The sequence below is a fragment of the Myxine glutinosa genome, chromosome 6, assembly GCF_964187855.1.
Source record: "Myxine glutinosa chromosome 6, kmMyxGlut1.1, whole genome shotgun sequence".
Lineage (NCBI taxonomy): Eukaryota > Metazoa > Chordata > Myxini > Myxiniformes > Myxinidae > Myxine > Myxine glutinosa.
The window spans coordinates 169,039,202-169,062,144 of record NC_136266.1 but is presented as its reverse complement, the minus strand read 5'-3'; the positions used below and the strand labels follow the sequence as shown (position 1 = coordinate 169,062,144).

At 44.0% G+C, this 22,943-nt stretch overlaps 2 protein-coding genes across 4 annotated transcripts in view; one reads left to right on the top strand and one right to left on the bottom strand.

Moving 5' to 3' along the window:
- The window catches only part of LOC137412691 (uncharacterized), an 85,852-nt gene extending 78,462 nt beyond the window's left edge, over positions 1–7,390 (bottom strand). For 2 of the 3 annotated variants that reach the window (XM_068097976.2, XM_068097977.2), the window contains exons 1-2: positions 7,140–7,390; positions 1,029–6,681 (exon numbers count right to left, since the gene is read on the bottom strand). In XM_068097976.2, coding sequence (XP_067954077.2) covers positions 1,029–6,663 — 5,635 coding nt within the window. In that variant the 5' untranslated portion in view covers positions 6,664–6,681; positions 7,140–7,390. Of the gene's footprint in view, positions 1–1,028; positions 6,682–6,984; positions 7,004–7,139 lie in introns of those variants that run through there. The other variant, XM_078780868.1, reaches the window with a different exon arrangement.
- Positions 7,391–13,356: 5,966 nt separating this feature from the next.
- The window catches only part of NOC4L (nucleolar complex associated 4 homolog), a 99,025-nt gene continuing 89,438 nt past the window's right edge, over positions 13,357–22,943 (top strand). Inside the window, exon 1 of the mRNA XM_078780867.1 lies at positions 13,357–13,519. Within this exon, the coding sequence (XP_078636993.1) occupies positions 13,385–13,519 (135 nt within the window). The 5' untranslated portion in view covers positions 13,357–13,384. The remainder of the gene's footprint in view (positions 13,520–22,943) is intronic.

Genomic DNA, 22,943 nt, shown 5'->3' with positions numbered 1-22,943 from the left:
AAAATAGCATATGGATCATCATCATCCTCCCCCCCCCCCCCCAACCCCCAAGTGGTACAGGTAACATATATTGGCTCATGGACATGAGGTCATTGGTCAAATGGTATGGGCACCATCTTGGAAAAACAGAAAAACTTTGCACCTCTATATCTCTGAAAGCTCTGTGTAGAATAAATTGAGGCCTGGCTCATTGTGAAGAACTCTCCATGTGGAATAACATGTGAATGATGATTTCATAGGTGCCTCCATTATGACGTCATAATTCGACAAGTACAAAACTTCATCTGATCAGTATGAAATTTCTTGAGTGTCATCCAGTGATAAATTGGTGGAGGAATAATAATAATAATTATTATAATAATAATAATGATGTCATTGGTCACATGGTTCGGCCGCCATTTTTTTTAACACAAAAGCCTTAAAAACCATTTTTCTCCATAATGGCTGAACAGATCCAGGCGAAACATTGCATGCATGATCGCATACCCATAACGAACAAAAAATTATGTGACCATGACCTCATAGGTCAAATGATTTGGCAGCTATGTTTTTTTGTTTTTTTTACAATAAACCTTAAAAAAGCCACTCCTCGAGAACGGCTGAACAGATCAAATGGAAACTTCACACATGTTCCCCATGCCTTGGAGATACCATGTTGTCCTTGAATAATTCATACATCACATAGTTTGGTGGCCAAATTGGATTGAACGAAAATTTTGAATTTTTTTTTTTTTTTATCTCTTGAACCGCTTCATTGATCGATGTGAATCTTCAAAGTAATCTAGTAGTCGTAAATTGCCCTTTCCTGTTTGTAGTTTTTTTTTTACAATTCTATATTGTTATTATTTGACATTTTCCTCAAAAAGGTGATTAACCCATAATGCAGATTACTGCTCAAACAGCAGCATTTGCACAGATTTTCTCAAGTTTATGACGATGTGAAAGGCAATGCTAATAAATAGTGAAGCGGTTTGGAGCAACACTTTAAGAAAGAAAACTACACAAGCAACAAAAAGTAAGGCTCTTACCATCTTTTCGAGATGCCAGACTATACACTGCACTGATTTCAACGTCATCTTCTTCTTCTGTCGGTAATGTTGTCGCTGCTGCTGCTGCAGATGTAGTATCCATTGGCTCTGCATCCAATTCACCTTCATCAGCAATGTCTTTCCTTGTCTCTCCGAGCAATTCATCAGTTTTTTTATTTGTTACTCCATCTTCATCAGCTTTTCTATTTTTTACATCATCTTCATCAGCTTTTCTATTTTTGACACCATCTTCATCAGGTGTTTTATTTTTTGCATCATCATCACCTTTTTTTTTTTTTGCATCATCTTCATCACCCTTTTTATTTTTTGCATCATCTTCATCACCTTTTCTATTTTTTACATCATCTTCATCAGCTTTTCTATTTTTTACACCATCTTCATCAGGTGTTTTATTTTTTGCATCATCACCTTTTTTATTCTTTGCATCATCTTCACCAGCTTTTCTATTTTTTGCATCATCTTCATCACCTTTTTTATTCTTTGCATCATCTTCATCAGCTTTTCTATTTTTTGCATCATCTTCATCAGCTTTTCTATTTTTTGCATCATCTTCATCAGCTTTTCTATTTTTTGCACCATCTTGATTAGTTTTTCCACGTTTGACCTGGTCTTCTTCCACCACCTTTCTTCCAACCTCTTCACTGCTCACTGTTTGTTCACCTTTATTCTCAACAGCTCCATACGCTTTATTCACCTTCTCATGATCATCAGAATATTTCCCATCCAGATCATCATCCTTCGATTCTTGCTTTACACGGAAATTTTTCCATGACCCAGAATTCCTTTCTTTTGGTTTTTCACAATGCTGATCTTTGCTTGCTGTTTCTGCCATGTCAATCTCATCAGTCTCTGAGGTGCTTAACCCCCCAGCTACACCTGAAATTTCAAATCCACTTCCTGGCTCTACACTCACCAACTCTCTCAGTTCCCAACTTCTCCGTTTATTTGTTTCTGTGGTGCACCCCACACTCTCTCCTTCACTCAAATCCTTCTCAATAACTTTTGTATCACCAAATCCATCTTTATATTCCTTCATGTTCTCATCCCCCCGACTTCCTGCAATGACACCAAAAACCTCTCCCTTTGTATTACTTTGCTTTGCACTAGTTTCTCTTTCCTTTAACTCCTTGCACACATCGACCTCACCCAACCCCAAACCTTTACTTTCATGATCTCTCATTCCCAAAACATTGGAATGCTTGCACTTACTTTCTAAAATCACTTTCTCATCAATCATTCCCAAATCGAGATTCACCTTTCCTTTACTCACTTTTAATGCATTATTTTCTCCTGCCTCTACCAGTTCATTATCCTTTCTACCTGCAACTCCTGCATTATCCTCTCCTCCTGTCACTCCCAGTATTCCTTTCTCAGCATCTGTCACTCCCAGTATTTTTTCCTCAGCATCTGTCACTCCCAGTATCTTTTCCTCAGCATCTGTCACTCCCAGTATCTTTTCCTCAGCATCTGCCACTCCAGACATATTTTCCTCAGCATCTGCCACTCCAGACATCTTTTCCTCAGCATCTGCCACTCCAGACATCTTTTCCTCAGCATCTGCCACTCCAGACATCTTTACCTCAGCATCTGCCACTCCAGACATCTTTTCCTCAGCATATGCCAATCCAGACATCTTGTCCTCAGCATCTGCCACTCCAGACATCTTTTCCTCAGCATCTGTCACTCCCAGTATCTTTTCCTCAGCATCTGTCACTCCAGACATCTTTTCCTCAGCATCTGCTACTCCAGACATCTTTTCCTCAGCATCTGCCACTCCAGACATCTTCTGCTCAGCATCTGCCACTCCAGACATCTTTTCCTCAGCATCTGCCACTCCAGACATCTTTTCCTCAGCATCTGCCACTCCAAACATCTTTTCCTCAGCATCTGCCACTCCAGACATCTTTTCCTCAGCATCTGCCACTCCAGACATCTTTTCCTCAGCATCTGCCACTCCAGACATCTTTTCCTCAGCATCTGCCACTCCAGACATCTTTTCCTCAGCATCTGCCACTCCAGACATATTTTCCTCAGCATCTGCCACTCCAGACATCTTTTCCTCAGCATCTGCCACTCCAGACATCTTGTCCTCAGCATCTGCCACTCCAGACATCTTTTCCTCTGCATATGCCACTCCAGACATCTTGTCCTCAGCAACTGTCACTCCAGACATCTTGTCCTCAGCATCTGTCACTCCAGACATCTTGTCCTCAGCATCTGTCACTCCAGACATCTTGTCCTCAGCATCTGCCACTCCAGACATCTTGTCCTCAGCATCTGCCACTCCAGACATCTTGTCCTCAGCATCTGCCACTCCAGACATATTGTCCTCAGCATCTGCGACTCCAGACATGTTGTCCTCAGCATCTGCCACTTCAGACATCTTGTCCTCAGCATCTGCCACTCCAGACATCTTGTCGTCAGCATCTGCCACTCCAGACATCTTGTCCTCAGCATCTGCCACTCCAGACATCTTGTCCTCAGCATCTGCCACTCCAGACATCTTGTCCTCAGCATCTGCCACTCCAGACATCTTGTCCTCAGCATCTGCCACTCCAGGCATCTTGTCCTCAGCATCTGCCACTCCAGGCATCTTGTCCTCAGCATCTGCCACTCCAGGCATCTTGTCCTCAGCATCTGCCACTCCAGACATCTTGTCCTCAGCATCTGCCACTCCAAACATCTTGTCCTCAGCATCTGCCACTCCAGACATCTTGTCCTCAGCATCTGCCACTCCAGACATATTGTCCTCAGCATCTGCCACTCCATACATCTTGTCTTCAGCATCTGCCACTTCAGACATCTTGTCCTCAACATCTGCCACTCCAGACATCTTGTCCTCAGCATCTGCCACTCCAGACATCTTGTCCTCAGCAACTGCTACTCCAGACATCTTGTCCTCAGCATCTGCCACTCCAGACATCTTGTCCTCAGCATCTGCCACTCCAGACATCTTGTCCTCAGCATCTGCCACTCCAGACATCTTGTCCTCAGCATCTGCCACTCCAGACATCTTGTCCTCAGCGTCAGCCACTCCAGACATCTTGTCCGCAACATCAGCCACTCCAGACATCTTGTCCTCAGCATCTGCCACTCCAGACATCTTGTCCTCAGCATCTGCCACTCCAGACATCTTGTCCTCAGCATCTGCCACTCCAGCCATCTTGTCCTCAGCATCTGCCATTCCAGACATCTTGACCTCAGCATCTGCCACTCCAGACATCTTGTCCTCAGCATCTGCCACTCCAGTAATCTTGTCCTCAGCATCTGTCACTCCCGAAATCTTTTCCTCAGCATCTGTCACCTCCAACATCTTTTCCTCAGCATCTGTCACTCCAGACATATTTTCCTCAGCATCTGTCACTCCCGACATATTTTCCTCAGCATCTGTCACTTCCAGTATATTTTTCTCAGCATCTGTCACTCCAAGCACCTTTTCCTCAACTTCTGTCACCACCAGTACCATTTCCTCAGCACCTGTCACCCTCAACATCCTTTCCTCAGCATCTGTCACTCCCAGTATCTTTTCCTCAGCATCTGTCACTCCCAACAACTTTTTCTCAGCATCTGTCACTCCCAACAACTTTTCCTCAGCATCTGTCACTCCCAACAACTTTTCCTCAGCATCAATCACTCCGAGCATGTTTTCCTCAGCATCTGTCTCTCCCAACAACTTTTCCTCAGCATCTGTCACTCCCAAAATCCTTTCCTCAGCATCTGTCACTCCCAACATCTTTTCCTCAGCATCAATCACTCCCAACATCCTTTCCTCAGCATCTGTCTCTCCCAACATACTTTCCTCAGCATCTGTCACTCCCAACATCTTTTCCTCAGCATCAATCACTCCCAGCATCTTTTCCTCAGCATCCGTCTCCACCAGTATCTTTTCCTCAGCATCTGTCACTCCCGAAATCTTTTCCTCAGCATCTGTCACCTCCAACATCTTTTCCTCAGCATCTGTCTCCACCAGTATCTTTTCCTCAGCATCTGTCTCTACCAGTATCTTTTCCTCAGCATCTGTCTCCACCAGTATCTTTTCCTCAGCATCTGTCTCCACCAGTATCTTTTCCTCAGCATCTGTCTCCACCAGTATCTTTTCCTCAGCATCTGTCTCCACCAGTATCTTTTCCTCAGCATCTGTCTCCACCAGTATCTTTCCCTCAGCAACTGTCTCTACCAGTATCTTTTCCTCAGCATCTGTCTCTCCCAGTATCTTTCCCTCAGCAACTGCAACTCCTGACATGTTTCCCTCAGCAACTGTCACTCCTGACATGTTTTTCTCAGCATCTCTCACTCCTGACATGTTTTCCTCTGCATCTCTCACTCCTGACATGTTTTCCTCTGCATCTCTCACTCCTGACATGTTTTCCTCTGCATCTCTCACTCCTGACATGTTTTCCTCAGCATCTCTCATTCCTGACATGTTTTCCTCAGCATCTCTCACTCCTGACATGTTTTCCTCTGCGTCTCTCACTCCTGACATGTTTTCCTCAGCATCTCTCATTCCTGACATGTTTTCCTCAGCATCTCTGACTCCTGACATGTTTTCCTCAGCATCTCTGACTCCTGACATGTTTTCCTCTGCATCTCTCACTCCTGACATGTTTTCCCCTGCGTCTCTCACTCCTGACATGTTTTCCTCAGCATCTCTGACTCCCGACATGTTTTCCCCTGCATCTCTCACTCCTGACATCTTTTCCTCAGTATCTGCCACTCCAAAAATCTTTTTCTCAGCATCTCTCACACTCAACATTTGCTCAGCATCTATTACTCCCAATATGTTATCCTCGGCATCTGTCATTTGCAATCCATTCTCCTCAGCATCTGTCACACCTAATGTATTATCATCTGTCACACCCAATGAGATTTCCTCACCACCTTTCACTCGCAATGAGTTGTCCTCACCATCTGTCTCACTCAATGCATTCTCATCATCTTTCACATCCAAGGAGTTGTCCTCACCACCTTTCACTCCCAATGAGATGTCCTCACCAACTTTCACTCCCAATGAGATGTCCTCACCACCTGTCATTACCAATGAGATGTCCTCACCACCTGTCATTACCAATGCATCTTCCTCACCATCCGTCTCTCCCAATGCATCTTCCTCACCATCCGTCTCACCTAATGCATCTTCCTCACCATCTGTCTCTCCCAATGCATCTTCCTCACCATCTGTTATCCCCAATGCATCTTCCTCTCCATCTGTTACCCCCAATGTATCTTCATTCCCTTTTGTCACTCCCATAATGTTTTCCTTCTCTTTTGTCACCTCCTCTCCTTCTAACATTCCCAAAACATCATCTGCCATTTCTAAATTTTCTGCTTCACTTTCCTCCATACTCAAATGCCCCTCTCCAACTCCAAGGTTGCCCAACAGAAGGCCTTCATCAACAAATCCATCTTCTAGGTCAATTTCCTCCTCTCCCCCAGGAATTCCACCCTCTGGAATGTCGTCTGAATCCCCTGAGGTGCCAGCATCTGACATTCCCAACAACTCAAAATCATGGTCACCCTCATCGACATCTCCATCTCCATCTTCCAAATTATCATTCTCCTCTTGCTCTGCATCAATATTTGCTTTCTTTTCCTCCAGGTCTCGTCCCATCTCCATCTCGAAGACAAACTCACACTAAAAGAAAAATGCGAGGAAAAGAAAAATCACAATAAGTTATCAAAAAATAAAAGCATTGTCTAATAATATTCTCATTGAGTGACAAAGAAATAAAAATGCATTTCATGGCGAAATAAGGTAAACAGTTTAAAACCGTGGTAGCAGTGCGAAATGCAATGTAGCCATGTACGATGTAGGGTAGCAACACGTCGGCGATAAATAAAGAAAACGCTGGAAAGAGTAAACAAAATTAAAGAAGGTAAAAAGATCATTTGAAAGAAACACGACAATGTATCTGTCTGAAGACGAGACGCATCTCACCGGCCGCCATTTTCCCGCCTAAGTCTGGATTTTTTTTCCCGTTTCCTCAATCAGTGCCTTTATCAAATCCTCCCTCATCACAAAAAAGACGACAGGGAAACTGGATTCAATCAAATACTCTCAATCGTTACGTTGAAACGTCGTCTCGTGCTTACCGACGTCCTCTTGGCGCTGTGCGAATCCTCTTCTTTAAATAAAATATTTTGTAGCGATCCTTTAATCGACGTAAATGTTCAGATTCCAAATTATGTAATTATAACAATTAAAATACGTAACTTGAATCTTATCTTAACTCTGCAGTCAATAAATGCACCGCTGCATCCCTTGGCTAACATATGACAAAACCAACAGCTGCGACCAAGCACCGCGAAGGCCTTCCTTCCTTCCTGTCCACTTGTATTCCTTCCTTTTCTCTTTTATTTGTTTAATACTTCGACTTTTGCCTTTAAAACACTAGCGTTTCCTGTTTTTTTACTGGCCACTAAAATTACAATGAATAATGATAAACTGATAATCAGGGCATGTGAAGTGGGGGAAACCAGCTTCGCTAGATTACATTGGCTATACACCATTCTTTGCATAACGGTGCTGTACTGTATTTTCCTGCACGACCGTCATGGATAATTTTATCACCACGATCACCAACAATTAGACCTTAGCAAAAGGAGCATTAAAATAATTTTATTTTAATTCGGCAGATCACGAAAAAATATGGTGTAGTGAAGAAAACGCAATAACCAAAAATTCGCTCATGGCGATCGATATATGGAGGTTGCTTAGTGACGTCACAATTTGTGCGCACACACGACTCCGCAGCCATATTGGAGTACAACATATAAGGAGAGGACAAAGGAACGTCCAATTCACGATCGGTGGAGTCGAAAATTTGTGTTTATTGTGCTTCGTCATGGTTGAACAATTTGGGTATATTGATATTTCGAAACTTTGTGTTGGGAGCGACCGGTTCGTTGAAGGCAACTACAGGTTGTAGGTAACAAAGACCCGGATTAACTGCCGAAAAAAGCATGGTGCAGCATGGTGACGAACCTTCCAACCATTTTATATCCAGATATATTGAATTATCGTATATTTAATTTTAAAAAATATTATTATTAAATAGAAGAGAATTAATAAGATTTCATATCCTGGAAGACATGCAAAAGTTTGGATGCCTACAACACGAATTGATGGGTCGGTGATGTGGCTGTTCTTGTCAAGAATGGCGATCACGTGGTGCAAGCAAAGGTATGCCGATAATATATCAATGACAGACTCAGGTAGGCCATCTCCTTCAATACTCTCGGATTGTAAAAATGATATAGGCCTATAGGCTACAATTCTTACTCGACACGATGTGGATTGAATAACAGTTAGAACTGGAGAGTTTTTATTACAACTTACCCTGTCTTGCGCAGTCTTGAGGGAAAAAAAAGGATATGGGCGGTGACGGTGTCTGCGAGGAGCAAATTTGATTGGTTGAGATGATGTAAAGTACCGTAACGTCTTGTCCAAGTACTGCTAAACGGAAGAGTTTTAAAAGTGCCAAAAAGGCGATTTGTGATCTACAGTGTTCAAGTATATATTTCATTCGAAACAAAATAAAGAATTTAAAGGTGCTTTAAAAAAAAAAAGTGTACGTACACTGCTGTTGATACAACTTCTTTTACACCGCCTGTATCAGTTTTTCGTACCTGTTGTTTGTGTCCTTTATGACGTCGCTAAAAAAAAAAAGTACGTTTCCTGTTTGGAATGATTTTCAGTTTAGTTTGATTGTCCTTACCTGTTTGGAGAGCCTTCAGTTTAGCGGATAAACTAAAAATCTCACTTCTCTCCGCTCATATGTGATCAGGACAAATTCAGAGCCAAAGTACTGCTAAATTACAGGTTCGTTTTCCGATTCATGTTCCGATTTGTATTCAAAATATAGCATGCAATTAAAATTAAATTGGGTCTCGATCATAAAGTAACGTTTGTAGACGGACAGCCAGACAGACAGATGAAAAATCACTCGTAGAGCGACACTTGGCAAAACAAAACAAAGCAGAAAGGCACTCAGTAGAGCATCCTTTTGGCCTCAAAAATAATTTGTGGTAGAATTCAGTGACCTGATATGCAAATCGACTTCAAAGTTTAAGTTAATCGGATAAAAATTGACAATTTTAGAAATTTGAAATGGTTGTTGAGCTTTGGCCTATGTTGACCTTTTGGCCTACGCTGATCTCAAAAATAGTTAGTGGTTCAATTCAGTCAGCCGATATGTAAATCCTTTTCAAATTTCAAGTCAATCGGATGAAAATTGAGGATTTTAGAAATTCGAAAAGATTGGTTGACCTTTGGCTTATGTTGACCTTTTCACCTATGTTGACCTCAAAAATAGTTGGTGGTTGGTTTCAGTAAGCTGTTATGCAAATCCTATTCAGATTTCATGTCAATCGGATGAAAATTGAGGATTTTAGAAATTTCAAAAAAGTGGTTGACCTTTGGCCTATGTTGACCTTTTGGCCTACGCTGATCTCAAAAATAGTTGGTGGTTGAATTCAGTAAGCTGATATGTAAATCGTATTCAAATTTCAAGTCAATCGGATGAAAATTGAGGATTTTAGAAATTTGAAATTGTTGTTGACCTTTGGCCTATGTTGACCATTTGGCCTATGCTGATCTCAAAAATAGTTGGTGGTTGAATTGAGTTAGCGAATATGTAAATCCCATTCAAATTTCAAGTGAATCAGATGAAAATTAAGGATTTTAGAAATTTGAAATTGTTGTTTACCTTTGGCCTATGTTGACAAGACAGACAAGGTGAACCATGCAATTGCTTAACCACGCTTTTTGCTTCGAACCCTAGCCAATCAGGAATGACGATATGAAACAAACGACGATCAGTATGGACGATGTCATTCGTCCTCAAAGAAGATCGGCCGAGAAATAACAGAAATTGCCTTTTCCTCTTCCTTTACCAAGGTCAAAGACGGTAAAACAGTCTCACCTGTTGGAATGGGCCAGCAGGTGACAGGAGACACTACAGCTAGCCCCCTCCTAGATCATTGGTGTATAAAATGCCAAATTGTGAAACTCACATAATCCATAAAATAATATCATCTTTAATCTTACAAGCTAAACTTGTAAAAATCTGTCTGTCCAGTGTATCTGACATCCACACTGATGTTTCTCACTTCAGGTGGTTACGCTTGAATATTTTCGAAGTGCTCTTCGGTTTAGTTAGCGGAGGGAATAATGCTGATGACGTCACCTTCAAGGTAGAATATAAATCTGATTCTGTTCAATGTTGTTTGATTATTCGATTGATCCGTGTTGACGGTTGTGCTTTCCATTGAGGTTGATGGTGAAAAACATCTCATTACTTGATTTGGACCAGGTGAGGGGGTCGAAGGGGCTTCCTCGCGGCATCAAGCCGGATGAAAAAAGTTGTGTTGTTGATCGTTATCTCCATATGTGGGTTTCAGAAGGTGGAACAGAGCCCTTCCAGGTCTCAAGGTATCCACGTGTGTGTGCGCGTGCGTGTGTGTGCGTGTGTGTGTGTGTGTGCGTGTGTGTGTGTGCGCGTGTGTGCGTGCGTGTGTGTGCGTGTGTAGGTGTGTGTGCGTGTGTGTGTGTGCGTGTGTGTGTGTGCGCGTGTGTATGTGCGCGTGTGTGTGTGCAGGTGTGTGTGTGCGCGTGTGTGCGTGCGCGTGTGTGTATGTGTGTGTGTGTGTGTGTGTGTGTGTGTGTGTGTGTGTGTGTGTGTGTGTGTGTGTGTGTGTGTGTGTGTGTGTGTGTGTGTGTGTGTGTGTGTGTGTGTAACTTACAGTGGCCTGCAAAAGCATTCATCCTCCTCCAAAGTTTTCACATTTTGATTCCACCCGAGCTTACTTCACAATCATTTTAAATCAAACTTAATATATAGAGTATTCACCTGAAATTTTCACCGTATGAGCGTCGCCGCCTGAATAATTTTTGTGATAATTATGACGTCATAGGTGACATGGTACGGGCGCCATCTTGGAAAAATTTCGCACCTCCATATCTGAAATCGTTCCATGCAAAAAATTGAAACATGGTACATTGTCAAGTACTCCCCATGGGGAATAAGATATGTTAATGATGATGTTATCGGAGCCTTCATTATGACGTCATAATTCGACAAGTATAACGCTTCATTAACCACAACGTTCATCACCCGTGATGTACCAAAGTTTGTTCACGCATTGAACAAATCTGCCCCTTTGGGGGTCTCGGGGGTGTTGCCCCCTAAAATAAGTATTTTTTTTGTTTGTTTATTTAAAGTCTTATGATTATGTTAGTATGATTCTACATGCTGCCCTGTCTTCCAGCAACCATTGATATTGGTGTAAAATACCTTCAGTCAGTGCAGTATACTGTTTATTCTACCAGGTGAGCACCGGGGGTATTACCCCTATGTTTACCCTCGCCAGAGGAGAGGGTATTGCATTTGAGTCCGTTTGTTTGTTACTTGTCGGAAAAATATTCCGGCAAGTATGTTGATCAGTTGGTTTGTCTGTCTGTCTGTTTGTCTGTTTGTCTGTCTGTCTGTTTGTGTACAGTACTATGTCTACATCGTTGCACATAGAATCGCCATACTTTATGTAATTTCGAAATCGAAAGATGCAATTTCTTGAGCGCCATGTCGACATGAAGTGGTGGAGAAAAAAAGAATAATAATGACGTCATCGGTCACGTGGTTCGGCCGCCATCTTGGAAAAAAAACGAAAAACTTTGCACCTCTATATCTCCGAAAGTGCTGAATAGAAAATATTGAGACATGGCTCATTGTAAAGAACTCTCCATGGTGAATAAAATATGTTAATGATGATGTCATAGGTGCCTCCATTTTGACGTCATAATTCGACAAGTACAAACTTCATCCTATCAAGATGAAATTTCTTGAGCATAATCTCGGATTAAATTAGTTTAGAAAACAAGTAATGATGACGTCATCGGTCACGTGGTTCGGCCACCATATTTGTCCAAAATGGCCGATAAAAAAGTACATTCCGGCAAGTCCCCGGTCTCTGACCAATTTTTCATTTGTCTGTCTGTTTGTCTGTTTGTTTGTCGGCACAGTATAAATATGATTTTCTCTGCAACCGTTGGTCTGATTGAATGAAATGAATGAATGATCGTTTTAAGGCCATTTTCCCCGCTAGAGCAGGGGTTCGCCTTGCGGGCCCCATGACAATCATGGTTCCCTGTTTGAGGCAATGTTTTTTTATGGCCGGATGCCCTTCCTGACGCCAACCCTCAGTCGCCTCTTACGACACGCAGGGATACGGTGTACCTATTCTAAACCGGGGTACATACCGTGATCATTCATCCCAGCAAGCTGGTACTCATTGGCTCATGCTGGTACTCATGCTGGTCTGATTGACAGGAAATTTTCACCATAGGTGCAACTCCACCTGCAGATTTTTTTAAATGATAATTATGATGTCATATGTCATGTGGTTCAGCCGCCATCCTGGAAAAACCGAAAAAAATTGCACCTCTATATCTCCGAAGGCGTTGCCTAGAAACTATTTGAGACATGACTCGATGTAAAGAACTCTCCATGTGGAATAAAATGTTAATGATGATGTCATAGGTGCCTCCATTATGACGTCATAATTCGTCAAGTACAAAAGTTCATCTGATCAAGATGAAATTTCTTTAGCATAATATAGGGATAAATTGGTGGAGGAAAAAAAAAATTAAGACGTCACGGGTCACGTGGTCCGGTCGCCATATTTGTTTTAACACAAAAGCCTTAAAAACCACTGAAAACACATCCTTGCAAGGGTCTGCAAACTCTGCTCTTTCTTGTTTACTTATGCGTTTACGGTATGCGTTTACGGTTTTTTGAGGTAGATTGACATTAATGGACGCTTTCCGACAGTTCTGGGAATGTTCCCGGTGTACCGACTGCAATGTCCGTCTTCACGCCAAACATCAGTTTTCCACAATACCCGGACCCGGAAGGACCTGAACATTAAAATCACTGTCAGTGGTTATAAAACTCAAAGGAAAGTTGAACGGTTTAATTCAAGCATCCACATGGTTCATAAAAATTGCGAAATGCTCAATAACATCCGACCATTGATGAGATTAAAGAAAAATCGGCAAAATTAGTGACGTCGGTCGTCAGTGAAAAATAAAAAATAAAAAAAAGGATGAAGGTTGTACAAATTGCGTTGCCATGGCAGCAAGGTTAACAGCAGCTCTGTCGAATTTGGCGAAACCTTGCTTTGTTTTAATTCGGCAAACGCTTATAAATTAATCAACTCTTTTCCGAATCTTCGTGATTTCCCTTCATTCGATGTTAGAAAGTGGCGCGCATCGATTACTTACTTACTTAGTTATGAAGGCGGAAGTGCGCCGCTCCTGGCGACTTCACGTGGTTTTGAATATGGATGATCGGTCGAGTGATGGAAAGAAGGCGCGACGGCCAATTACTGGAGCATTGTTCAAGAGGAAAGTTGATCGGATATTGGAGGACAAGAAAAACGCTAACGAGCTTGTCGACGTGGTGGACAATTTGGCGGTGGGTTGTCTATCGTATCGTGTTATCACTGTCGGTGATATATCCGAACACGTATCGAACAAGATGCCTTACAGTTACACATGTGCTCTCTCTTAACTTAAGTTGTATACACATACAATTACAAGATGGGGCAGTCAATCAGTATCCTGGTATTTGGATTTTAACAAAACATCAAGAACATTAATGTTTGGAGATATAGCGAAATTTAACCCTGGAGTGTAGCACAGCAATGATGGCCCCGATGGACTCAATTCCTTATTGGAGGTCAGTCACAGACACAGTCACTGAATTGAAAATACTAGGGCGTGCCCGTACGTGGGTGCAAAAAAACATGCGTGCAAACAACAACAACAAAAAAAAACTTTGAAACCACGTGGCAGTAACGACCACAGAACCCCCCCCCCCCCTCTATTTACATGAAATGGTTTGGTCCATTCGCAAAGCCAAAGCGAACGGCTTGCGAGTACGGTAGAACCCCCCCCCTCTATTTACATGAAATGGTTTGGTCCATTCGCAAAGCCAAAGCGAACGGCTTTTTTTTTTTTTTTTTTTTTTTTTTTTTTTTTTTTTGTATGCGAGGTGGTCTTTCTGTCTTCTACCGACTCCTCTCCGGCCTTGCACCCCCAGCTCTCTCTGTGCTCTGTCCCCCAAATATTCCTACAGGTCGCACAAGATCTGCCAGCAACCCTCTGATGGTTAAACTGCCGAAATCTCGGCTCTCCGCTCACCTTCACTCTTTCATTCCTCTTTTCTCCCGCCTCTGGAACAAACTCCCTCACTCCCTTCAATCCCACTCCTCCCTCCAGGTCTTTAAAACAGCTGTTCACCACCATCTCTTATCTTCCCCCATCCAAAACCTTGATCTTTTCTACCCCCGCTAATTCACCCCAGATCCACCTTGTTTGAAATTCCAACTTCTTTCCTGGAAGTCCTGGCAGTGTCCATATGTTTTATACCTCTCCCACTGCCCCCTTCCCACGCCCCCTCCCCCAAAGCCCTCGCCCTCTCTCAGATCTCTCGATGTCTCCATGTCTCTCGGTCCCTGCTCTCAAATGTTGTGTTTGTGTCCTTCCCCCTCTCTCCCCATCTTGTCTACCGCTCCCTATGTTATATGTTTTATGTGTCGGTTTGTCTTTCTGTGTGATTAATGTTCGCTCTTTCACGAGCCTCGATCTTGTATACAAAAAAAGTCTGATCATCAGAAAAAGTCTGATTTTTTTTTTTTTTTTCTGAGTCTGATGCTTGCGAGTTTGGTAAATAAATCGCCATAGCTCGGTAACTACTTCTCCGATTAATATGAAACCTTGAAAAGGCACATCCTCGGGTCCCCAGCAATATACCTGGCAAGTTTCAAGTAATCGGACCCGTGGTTGTCGAGAAACAGCGGTCACAGACAAACACACAGACACACACACATACACACACACATACACACAGAGATTACTGGAATTATAGATTGAAAATATATAGAACGCTCATACTCCGTGAAAAGTGAAGCCGCCGTGTCGCCATCTTGGTCAGCACGACTCGACCGACTCGCTTCGCGGATCTCGTTTGTTTTGAACGTGTCCCAGATTTTAAAAGCCAGACAACTGCTAAAATGCCATTTTGTGCGGCAATAAACTGCTCCAATCGGTTACGGAAGGGTTGTGGAAAGACGTTTCACAGCTGTTTCAAAGACGTTGAATACACACACACACACACACACACACACACACACACACACACACACACACACACACACACACCGGTTATTTGGATGATTATATACCGGCTACTGGAGTGAATATAGTGACAAAATCATGACATACAAAAACAAACATGACGTACACACGTTGTACACACAGACATGTACATTCTCCCGGCTGCTCACTCTGCCAACCATTTGGGCCTACTTAATAAAGTTGATTACATTTCATCACTTTAGTTTGCATTATTTTGATACGTAATAAAAGGACAGCTAAATTAATGTTTTCAATTTTGACCAAAAACAAATCATTGTGAAATAATTCGGACAGACTCTTCGCAAGTTTCATGAAAATGTCCCGAGTTCTTCACGCTCCCAAATTAACAATATTTGTTCTCGAATTTTTTTTTGTGAAAAGGAAAGGATAAAGGAAAGTATTGTAGTAACTGTGATAGGTTTCCTATTGAAAAACGATCGCACAAAAGGTGAAAAAACGCAATCGCTTTGAGCTCTGAATTACGTGCAAACGCATGACGGAAATCACCATCGCCCAGCATCGAGTGCCAACCAAGATGGCGCCCCGTAGCTACATCTCCACCTATGTGGTGTGAATGGCAATGGTCATTCTATATATTTTCAATTCAGTGAGGTCAGTTTGTCTTCTACTTCTTGTCATTTCCGATCTGATTTTCAGACGTACACCCATACAGAAAGTTGTCTTGACGATTGGGGGGGGGGGGGGGGGGGGTCTATATATCTACAGACTTGGCATTTCATATGGAAGAATTTTTTTTTCTTGACTTGGGTTTACTTTCTTAACTCAGTATATCAATCTGGTGAGTTTCTTTTACACTTTGGTGATTTATTTGTTAAAAGGACCATGTCACTGATTGTCTGTCGCAGCAAGAAGTCAACAACAGGAATATATCACAGGTGGCGTGGCAAAATGTACGGACAGGTGCATTTGATGATTGGCTTCACAGTCAGGTATACAAGGGTTGTTGCGTTCTGTATTAGTGGAAAACAACTGCTGCACGTCTCCAAAAGTTATTGCCGCTTCCACTGGAGATGGTCCGTCAACTCGACAATGCTGTTTGTCATGGAGTGGTGGCTTTACGAAATTACGGCATGAAACAGCGTGCTATTGCTCGGCAGTATGGCATCACTCAAGGTCAGGTGTCAAAGATCCTGAAACGAAATGCTCAGAGGGGTGTCCCGACTCCAATACCGAGGCCAGGACGTCCCCGCAGAACCACAAGGAGGGATGATCGCCAGCTGCACCGGATAGTCCGCAATGGCCGTACCAAGTCAGCTAATCGGCTTAGCGCTAAGTGGCAGCAACTGACAAATGTGCCTGTATCCAGAAGGCTAGTCAACCAATGACTGGTTCAAGCAGGCTATCGTGCCAGGCGTCCCCTGAGAAAGCCACGCCTGACCAGACAACACCACCAGCGCCGATTGCAGTGGGCCAGAGAGCACCGTCAATGGCAGCCAGGACACTGGAATCACGTGATCTTCAGTGACGAGTCGAGATTTCTGGTCTATCGTCAAGATGGCCACGTCCGAGTGCGCAGACAAGTGCATGAAGCCTACAACAAAGATTGTATAGTGCCAAGAGTCCAAGCTGGAGGTGGTGGGGTGACCGTTTGGGCTGCTTTTCATGCAGGGGGCAGAACTGACCTGCTTGTTCTGAATGGAAACCTGAACCAGTTCAAGTACAGGGCCATTCTGGAAGAAACATTGCTTCCATTTGCTCATGCAGCCTTTTGAGGAAACTGTCTTCCAAGATAACAATGCACGGCCTCATCGTGCTCGCATGATCCAACACTTTCTTGCTGACCGTGGTGTAGAGCATATGGAGTGGCCTGCCATGTCCCCGGATATGAATCCGATAGAGAACTTGTGGGCAGAATTAACGCGTCAAATCGACCACTTGGACCAGCAGCCGACCTCTGTGCATGAATTGCAGCAGGCCATTGTCACTGCATGGCAAGCGATTCCTGTCCAAACATTGGCAAATCTCGTGAACAGCATGCCTCAACGTGTACGTGCTCTCCTGAATGCTCGTGGGGGTTACACGAAGTACTGAACTGTAATTTTACTGTCCGTAATCGCAGTCGTAATGTAACTTTTGTTTTTGTTAAAAAAAAATTGGGCTAATGTGCAAAATAAAGAGATACTTCTGGAAAACGTACAGAAGTTTAACACAGTACTGTCCATGAATTGAGTTCGATATCAGTTTACATCACTTTCAAGGATCAATTTATTTGTTTTGAAATGTCAAATGTGGTTTTTGTTTCTTTTAAAGGTCACATTAACAAAAGCTAGAATAATTTCAACATAATTCCAATGAACTTTTGGTTCTAAGACATCTTGAAAAGTAAGTTCACCCCCACAAAAAAATATTCCATATTAAATTTCAAGTCTGTATATATATAAAAACACAGTTTGTGTGTGTGTGTGTGTGTAATGTTACCGATAGACTCCTACACGGAGAGGCTCACGTGCTTGATTTTTTTTTTTTTTGTATACAAGATCGAGGCTCGTGAAAGAGCTAACATTAATCACATTTTTTTTTTTTTTTTTTTTTTTTTTTTTTTTTTGTATACAAGATCGAGGCTCGTGAAAGAGCTAACATTAATCACACAAAAAGACAAACCGACACACAAAACACAAAAAACAAGGGGAGCGGTAGACAAGATGGGGAGAGAGGGGGAAGGACACAAAAGAGAGGGGGAAGGACACAAACACAACATTTGAGAGCAGGGACATCGGGAGGACTTGGGGGGGAGGTGGGAGAGGATTAAAACATATGAACACTGCAAGGACTCTGGGGTGAATTACCGGGGGTAGAAAAGATCAAGGTTTTCGATGGGGGAAGATAAGAGATGGTGGTGAACAGCTGTTTTAAAGACCTGGAGGGAGGAGTGGGATTGAAGGGAGTGGGGGAGTTTGTTCCAGAGGCGGGAGAAAAGGGGAATGAAAGAGTGAAGGTGAGCAGAGAGCCTAGACTTTGGCAGTTTAACCAGAAGAGGGTTGCAGGCAGATCTTGTGCGACCTGAAGGAATATTGGGGGGACAGAGCACAGAGAGAGCTGGGGGAGCAAGGCCGGAGAGGAGTCGGTAGAAGACAGAAAGACCACCAACCTGCCTGCGGTGAGTGAGTGAAAGGCCCTCGGCGTTGACTACATCGCAGGAGATTCCAATGATTCTGAAAGCTTTGGCCTCAACAGCGTGAAGCCGAGCAAGGTGTGAGGCAGGAACACCAGCCCAGAGGGGGGAACAGTATTCCATTGAGCTGCGGATGAAAGCCTTGTATGTGGTGAGGAGCTCAGGTGTGCCAAGGAAGGACTTCGCACGACGGAGGATGCCCAGTCGGCGACTGGCTTTGGAGGCCAGCTTGGAAATGTGGTTTTCGCAAGAAAGATCATGGCAGATAGTGAGACCCAAAAGCTTGAGCGACAGAACTTCTTGGAGAGGATTGTTGAGAAAGTAGATGGGAGGGTTGTCCAGTCGGTCCTTTCGGAGAGACATTGTAAGAGTGTGAGATTTGTCAGGATTGAAAGACATGTTCCACTTGTTTGACCAGTCTGTGATTTTGTCCAGGTCTGCAGAGAGTGAGGAGGCTGCAGACTGCCGATCTGAGGGATGAGGAATGGAGCGACAGAGAGTAGAGTCGTCAGCAAAGAGATAGAGAGGATTTTCAAGAGAGTCAGAGAGATCATTGATGAAGACCAGAAAAAGCACAGGGCCCAGAACACTACCTTGGGGAACTCCAGCCTGAACAGGAAGAGGAGATGAGAGAAACCCATTCAGGGCCACACGTTGACTACGACCAGAGAGGAAGTCCGCCAGCCATGCGTGGAGATTTCCATGGATACCAAAGGAGGAGAGTTTGGAGAGCAGAGCAGGGTGCCAGACCGTATCGAAGGCACGTGAAATGTCAAGGGAGACAGCTCTAATTTCCTGTTTGGCGTTGAGGACCTCCATCCATTGTTGAGAAAGCAGAAGCACATGTCCAGAGTAGAGTCACCAGGTCTGAAACCAAATTGATGATCAGAGATCAAGCCATTGGAGAAGAGGAAAGATTTAATATCTGAAGCAATGATGGATTCCATGACTTTGCTGATAATTGGGAGAAGGCTGATTGGTCTGTAGTTGCTGGGATCTGTTTTTGCACCTTTTTTGTGCAAAGTGGTGATGTTGGCTGATTTCCAAGCAGATGGCAGATGACCTTGAGCAAAAGAGAGGGTGAAGAGAACAGAAAGAGGGAGTGAAAGAGCAGAAGAACATGATTTTAGGACCCGTGGGCTGATGCCGTCAGGACCAGTTGCAGAATCAGAGTCGAGGGTTGACAGAAACTTTTCCACCTTGTCAGGAGGAAAGGACACAGAGTCCAGGAGCAGCTGGGTACGACTGGGTACGGTGGGTACAGAGAGGGATGGGTTTGGGACACAAGATTTAGAGGCAAACACAGAGTTGAGGCATTCAGCTTTTTCACGTGCGGAGTCAGCCGTTAAGCCGTTTGAGGTGAGGGAGGGGATGGAGGGGGAACAAACACCAGAAACAGATTTGACCAGACGCCACCAGGATTTGGAAGAGGGAGACAGATAAGAGAGTTCGGTCTTGAGAATGGTGAGATATTGTTTCCTGGCTCTCCTGAGGGTGGACACACACTTGTTTCGGGCTTTGTGAAAGGAAATGAGATTTCCTTCTGTTGGATTTGCTTTCCAGGAGACGAAAGCAAGTTGTTTCAGGGCAACAGCCTCACCACAAGATTCCGTGTACCATGGACGGGAGGAAGGGTATGACAACTGAAGACGAGATGGTATAAATCTGTGCATGAGAGAGAGCAATTTACTTTGAAAGAATTCCCAGGATGAGTTGATGTCAGAGGCGGTAGAGATGGGAGACCAGTCCAGATGATTGATGGCTGCTTGAAGACCGTGCCAGTTGGCCTGAGTGAATTGCCAGACTTGTCGACGCTGAGGAGGCTCTCTGAGAATGGTCAGAGAGATGTCCACTTTGACAAGCACATGATCAGATGAGCCGATTGGAGCAGAAGAAGAGCAGCAGACATTTTCAGGGAAGTTTGTCATAACCAAATCCAGAAGAGAAGATGCTCCTTTGACTGAGATCCGGGTCGGGAAATTGACAGATTGTGTCAGTCCCAGTGAGTCGCAGAAGTCCTTTGCTGAAGAGCCATGGCTGGTGAGAGAGGTACCCACACCCAGCCAACTGGCATGGTGACAATTGAAATCACCACATATGAGGAAGAGAGAGTTGGGATGGGTAGATAGAAGTTGGTCCATATTATCAGACAGTGAGATGTAGATGGAGTCATCGCTGATTGGTGGACGGTACAACACACATATGAACAAAAGGTGGGAGCGAAGGGGAAGCCGTAGCCAAAGGTATTCCTGGGGGTGAGGTGGAGAGAGGGCAGTGGAGGGCGAGTGAGGAAGAGAGTTTTTTATAAAGATAGCAACCCCACCTCCAGGACGAGGCTCAGGTCTATCATACCGGAGGAGGGAGTAACCTGGGAGAGATACCAAGGCATCAGAGACATCATGAAGGAGGAAAGTTTCTGTTAAGCAGATCACATCTGGTTTGTCAGAAGCAACCTGTATGGAGAGGTCAGTCAAGTTTGAGCGAAGGCCCCGGATGTTTGAGGTCCATACCGTTAATGAAGAGGAAGGGGGAGCATCGGGTCCAGAACAGGGGGGGGGGAGGGGTGGGGTAAGATGTGGAAGAGGAGGAAGAGGTAGGGAGAGCTGTTGAAGGTGTGTCAGAGATTTCAGAATAGCTTGGCGAAAGGGAAGAATGGGGCGGACAAAAGGTTTGATGGAGATTGGGTGAGGCACAGTGAGGTGTTATTTGAGGAGGGGGAAGAGTAAGGCAGAAGGTTTGGGGAGATGAAGGTGAAAGTTGGAAGGAGGAAGAAGCAGGGAGGATGCTTTGAGGAGGAGGGTTGAGAGGGGAGACTAGGAGGGGAGGAGCGAGGGAGAGTCTCGGAGGGGAGGGGTGTGGGGGGAGTTTAGGAGGGAGGGGAGGGAAGGGGCAAGGGAGGAGATTTGAAAGGGATGGGTGATGGGGAGGATTTGGAGGGGAGGGGTGAGATTGGATTTTGAAAAGTGTACGATTCATGGGAAACGAACATTTTTTGCAAAATGAGTTTGAGACCTTCGAGTCAAAAATACGTTTGAGGACACTGGAGGAGGGATGGAGTTCTGGATAGTTTAGGGAATGTAGAAAGGAGGAACTGTAAGAGATGGTATTATATATATATTTTTTGGAATGAATAGATTTGGTGAGCAAGACGAAAGCATCCTTTTGTAGGAAAAGAAGAAAAGGGTGTTATAATATATGAGAGAAAATAGTTGTTCAGGGGAGAGATTATACATTTCTAACCGCGTGATCGCGAACGAAGAACGAACGAACAAAAAGAACAAATAAACGAATAAGACCTGGGAAGGAAATATTTTTTTGGGGGGTTTTTTTTTTTTTTTTGTTTGTGAGTACAGATATTAAACAAGGAGGTACGGGGTGAACGACTGGGACGAAACAGTGAACGAAAATAATTTCAGCGCATTCGACGAATCGCTGAGAGGAAAACAAACCACAAGGTCGGAGACGGTACGGTAGTCCAAGCCTACGAGTACTAGGCCGCAGAATACTCGATACCATTAACCGACGATTGTGTATACATGTACGAAAAATTAGCACCGAAAATTTTCCAAAAGATACGCTATAGGTACATACACCGAAAGATAGATACAGTCTCGACAAAAACACGATTGAGAAATATCACTTAGCTTCGAAAGCGTGAGCGCATGGAGCAGCTTCGAAAAGACGTGACCTCGCCGTGATCTCGCGAGACTCGCGTGGACATTATTGGCATAGACATGGCCATTGAGCCTGGGAATAACATGGCTGACCTAAAAAAAATTATTTCATAATATTTTTAAACATATTTTTACCTCAGCGCATTTCAGCGAGGAATATTATGCACGGAATCTGAGGCGGTGGCAGAGCAGCGCGCTGATTCGCTCAGAGCGATCACGTGATGTTCCTTGCCGCCATAAACTCAGTTACGCGTTCGCACGTATTTTAGAGCGAAAAGCGATTGCGTTTTTTCACATTTCAGCGAGGAACATTGCCATTCACACCACATAGGTTTTTTTTTCTTTCATCTTTACGAGATCCATATTTTTTATTCATATTTACCTCAGCGCATTTCAGCGAGGAATATTACACATGGAATCTGAGCAGGTGGCAGAGCAGCGCGCTGATTCGCTCAGAGCGATCACGTGATGTTCCTTGCTGCCATAAACTCACAGTAACGCGTTCGCACGTAATTCACACGTTCAAAACAAACGAGATCCACGAAGCGAGTTGGTCGAGTCGTGCTAACCAAGATGGCGACACGGCAGCTTCACTTTTCACGAAGTATGAGCGTTCTATATATTTTCAATTCAGTGCGCCCAACTCGCTCACGTACTTGATTTGTGGCATAGACATGGCCATTGGGCCTTCACGGTGTAATTTGTGCGAGGCTTTTGTCCGAGTGAGCTTGAGTCGAGAGGGCGAATGTACGGGTTGGGAATGTACGGGTCTCCCTTCCCCCGCCCGGCAACGCCGGTACTGGAGGGTGTCACAGGATCGGTGAGTCTCCAAAAATCCGCTTCGTGCTGTTGCGAAGATGCAGGACGATGTCGCGATTGTTGTGCTGCTCTCC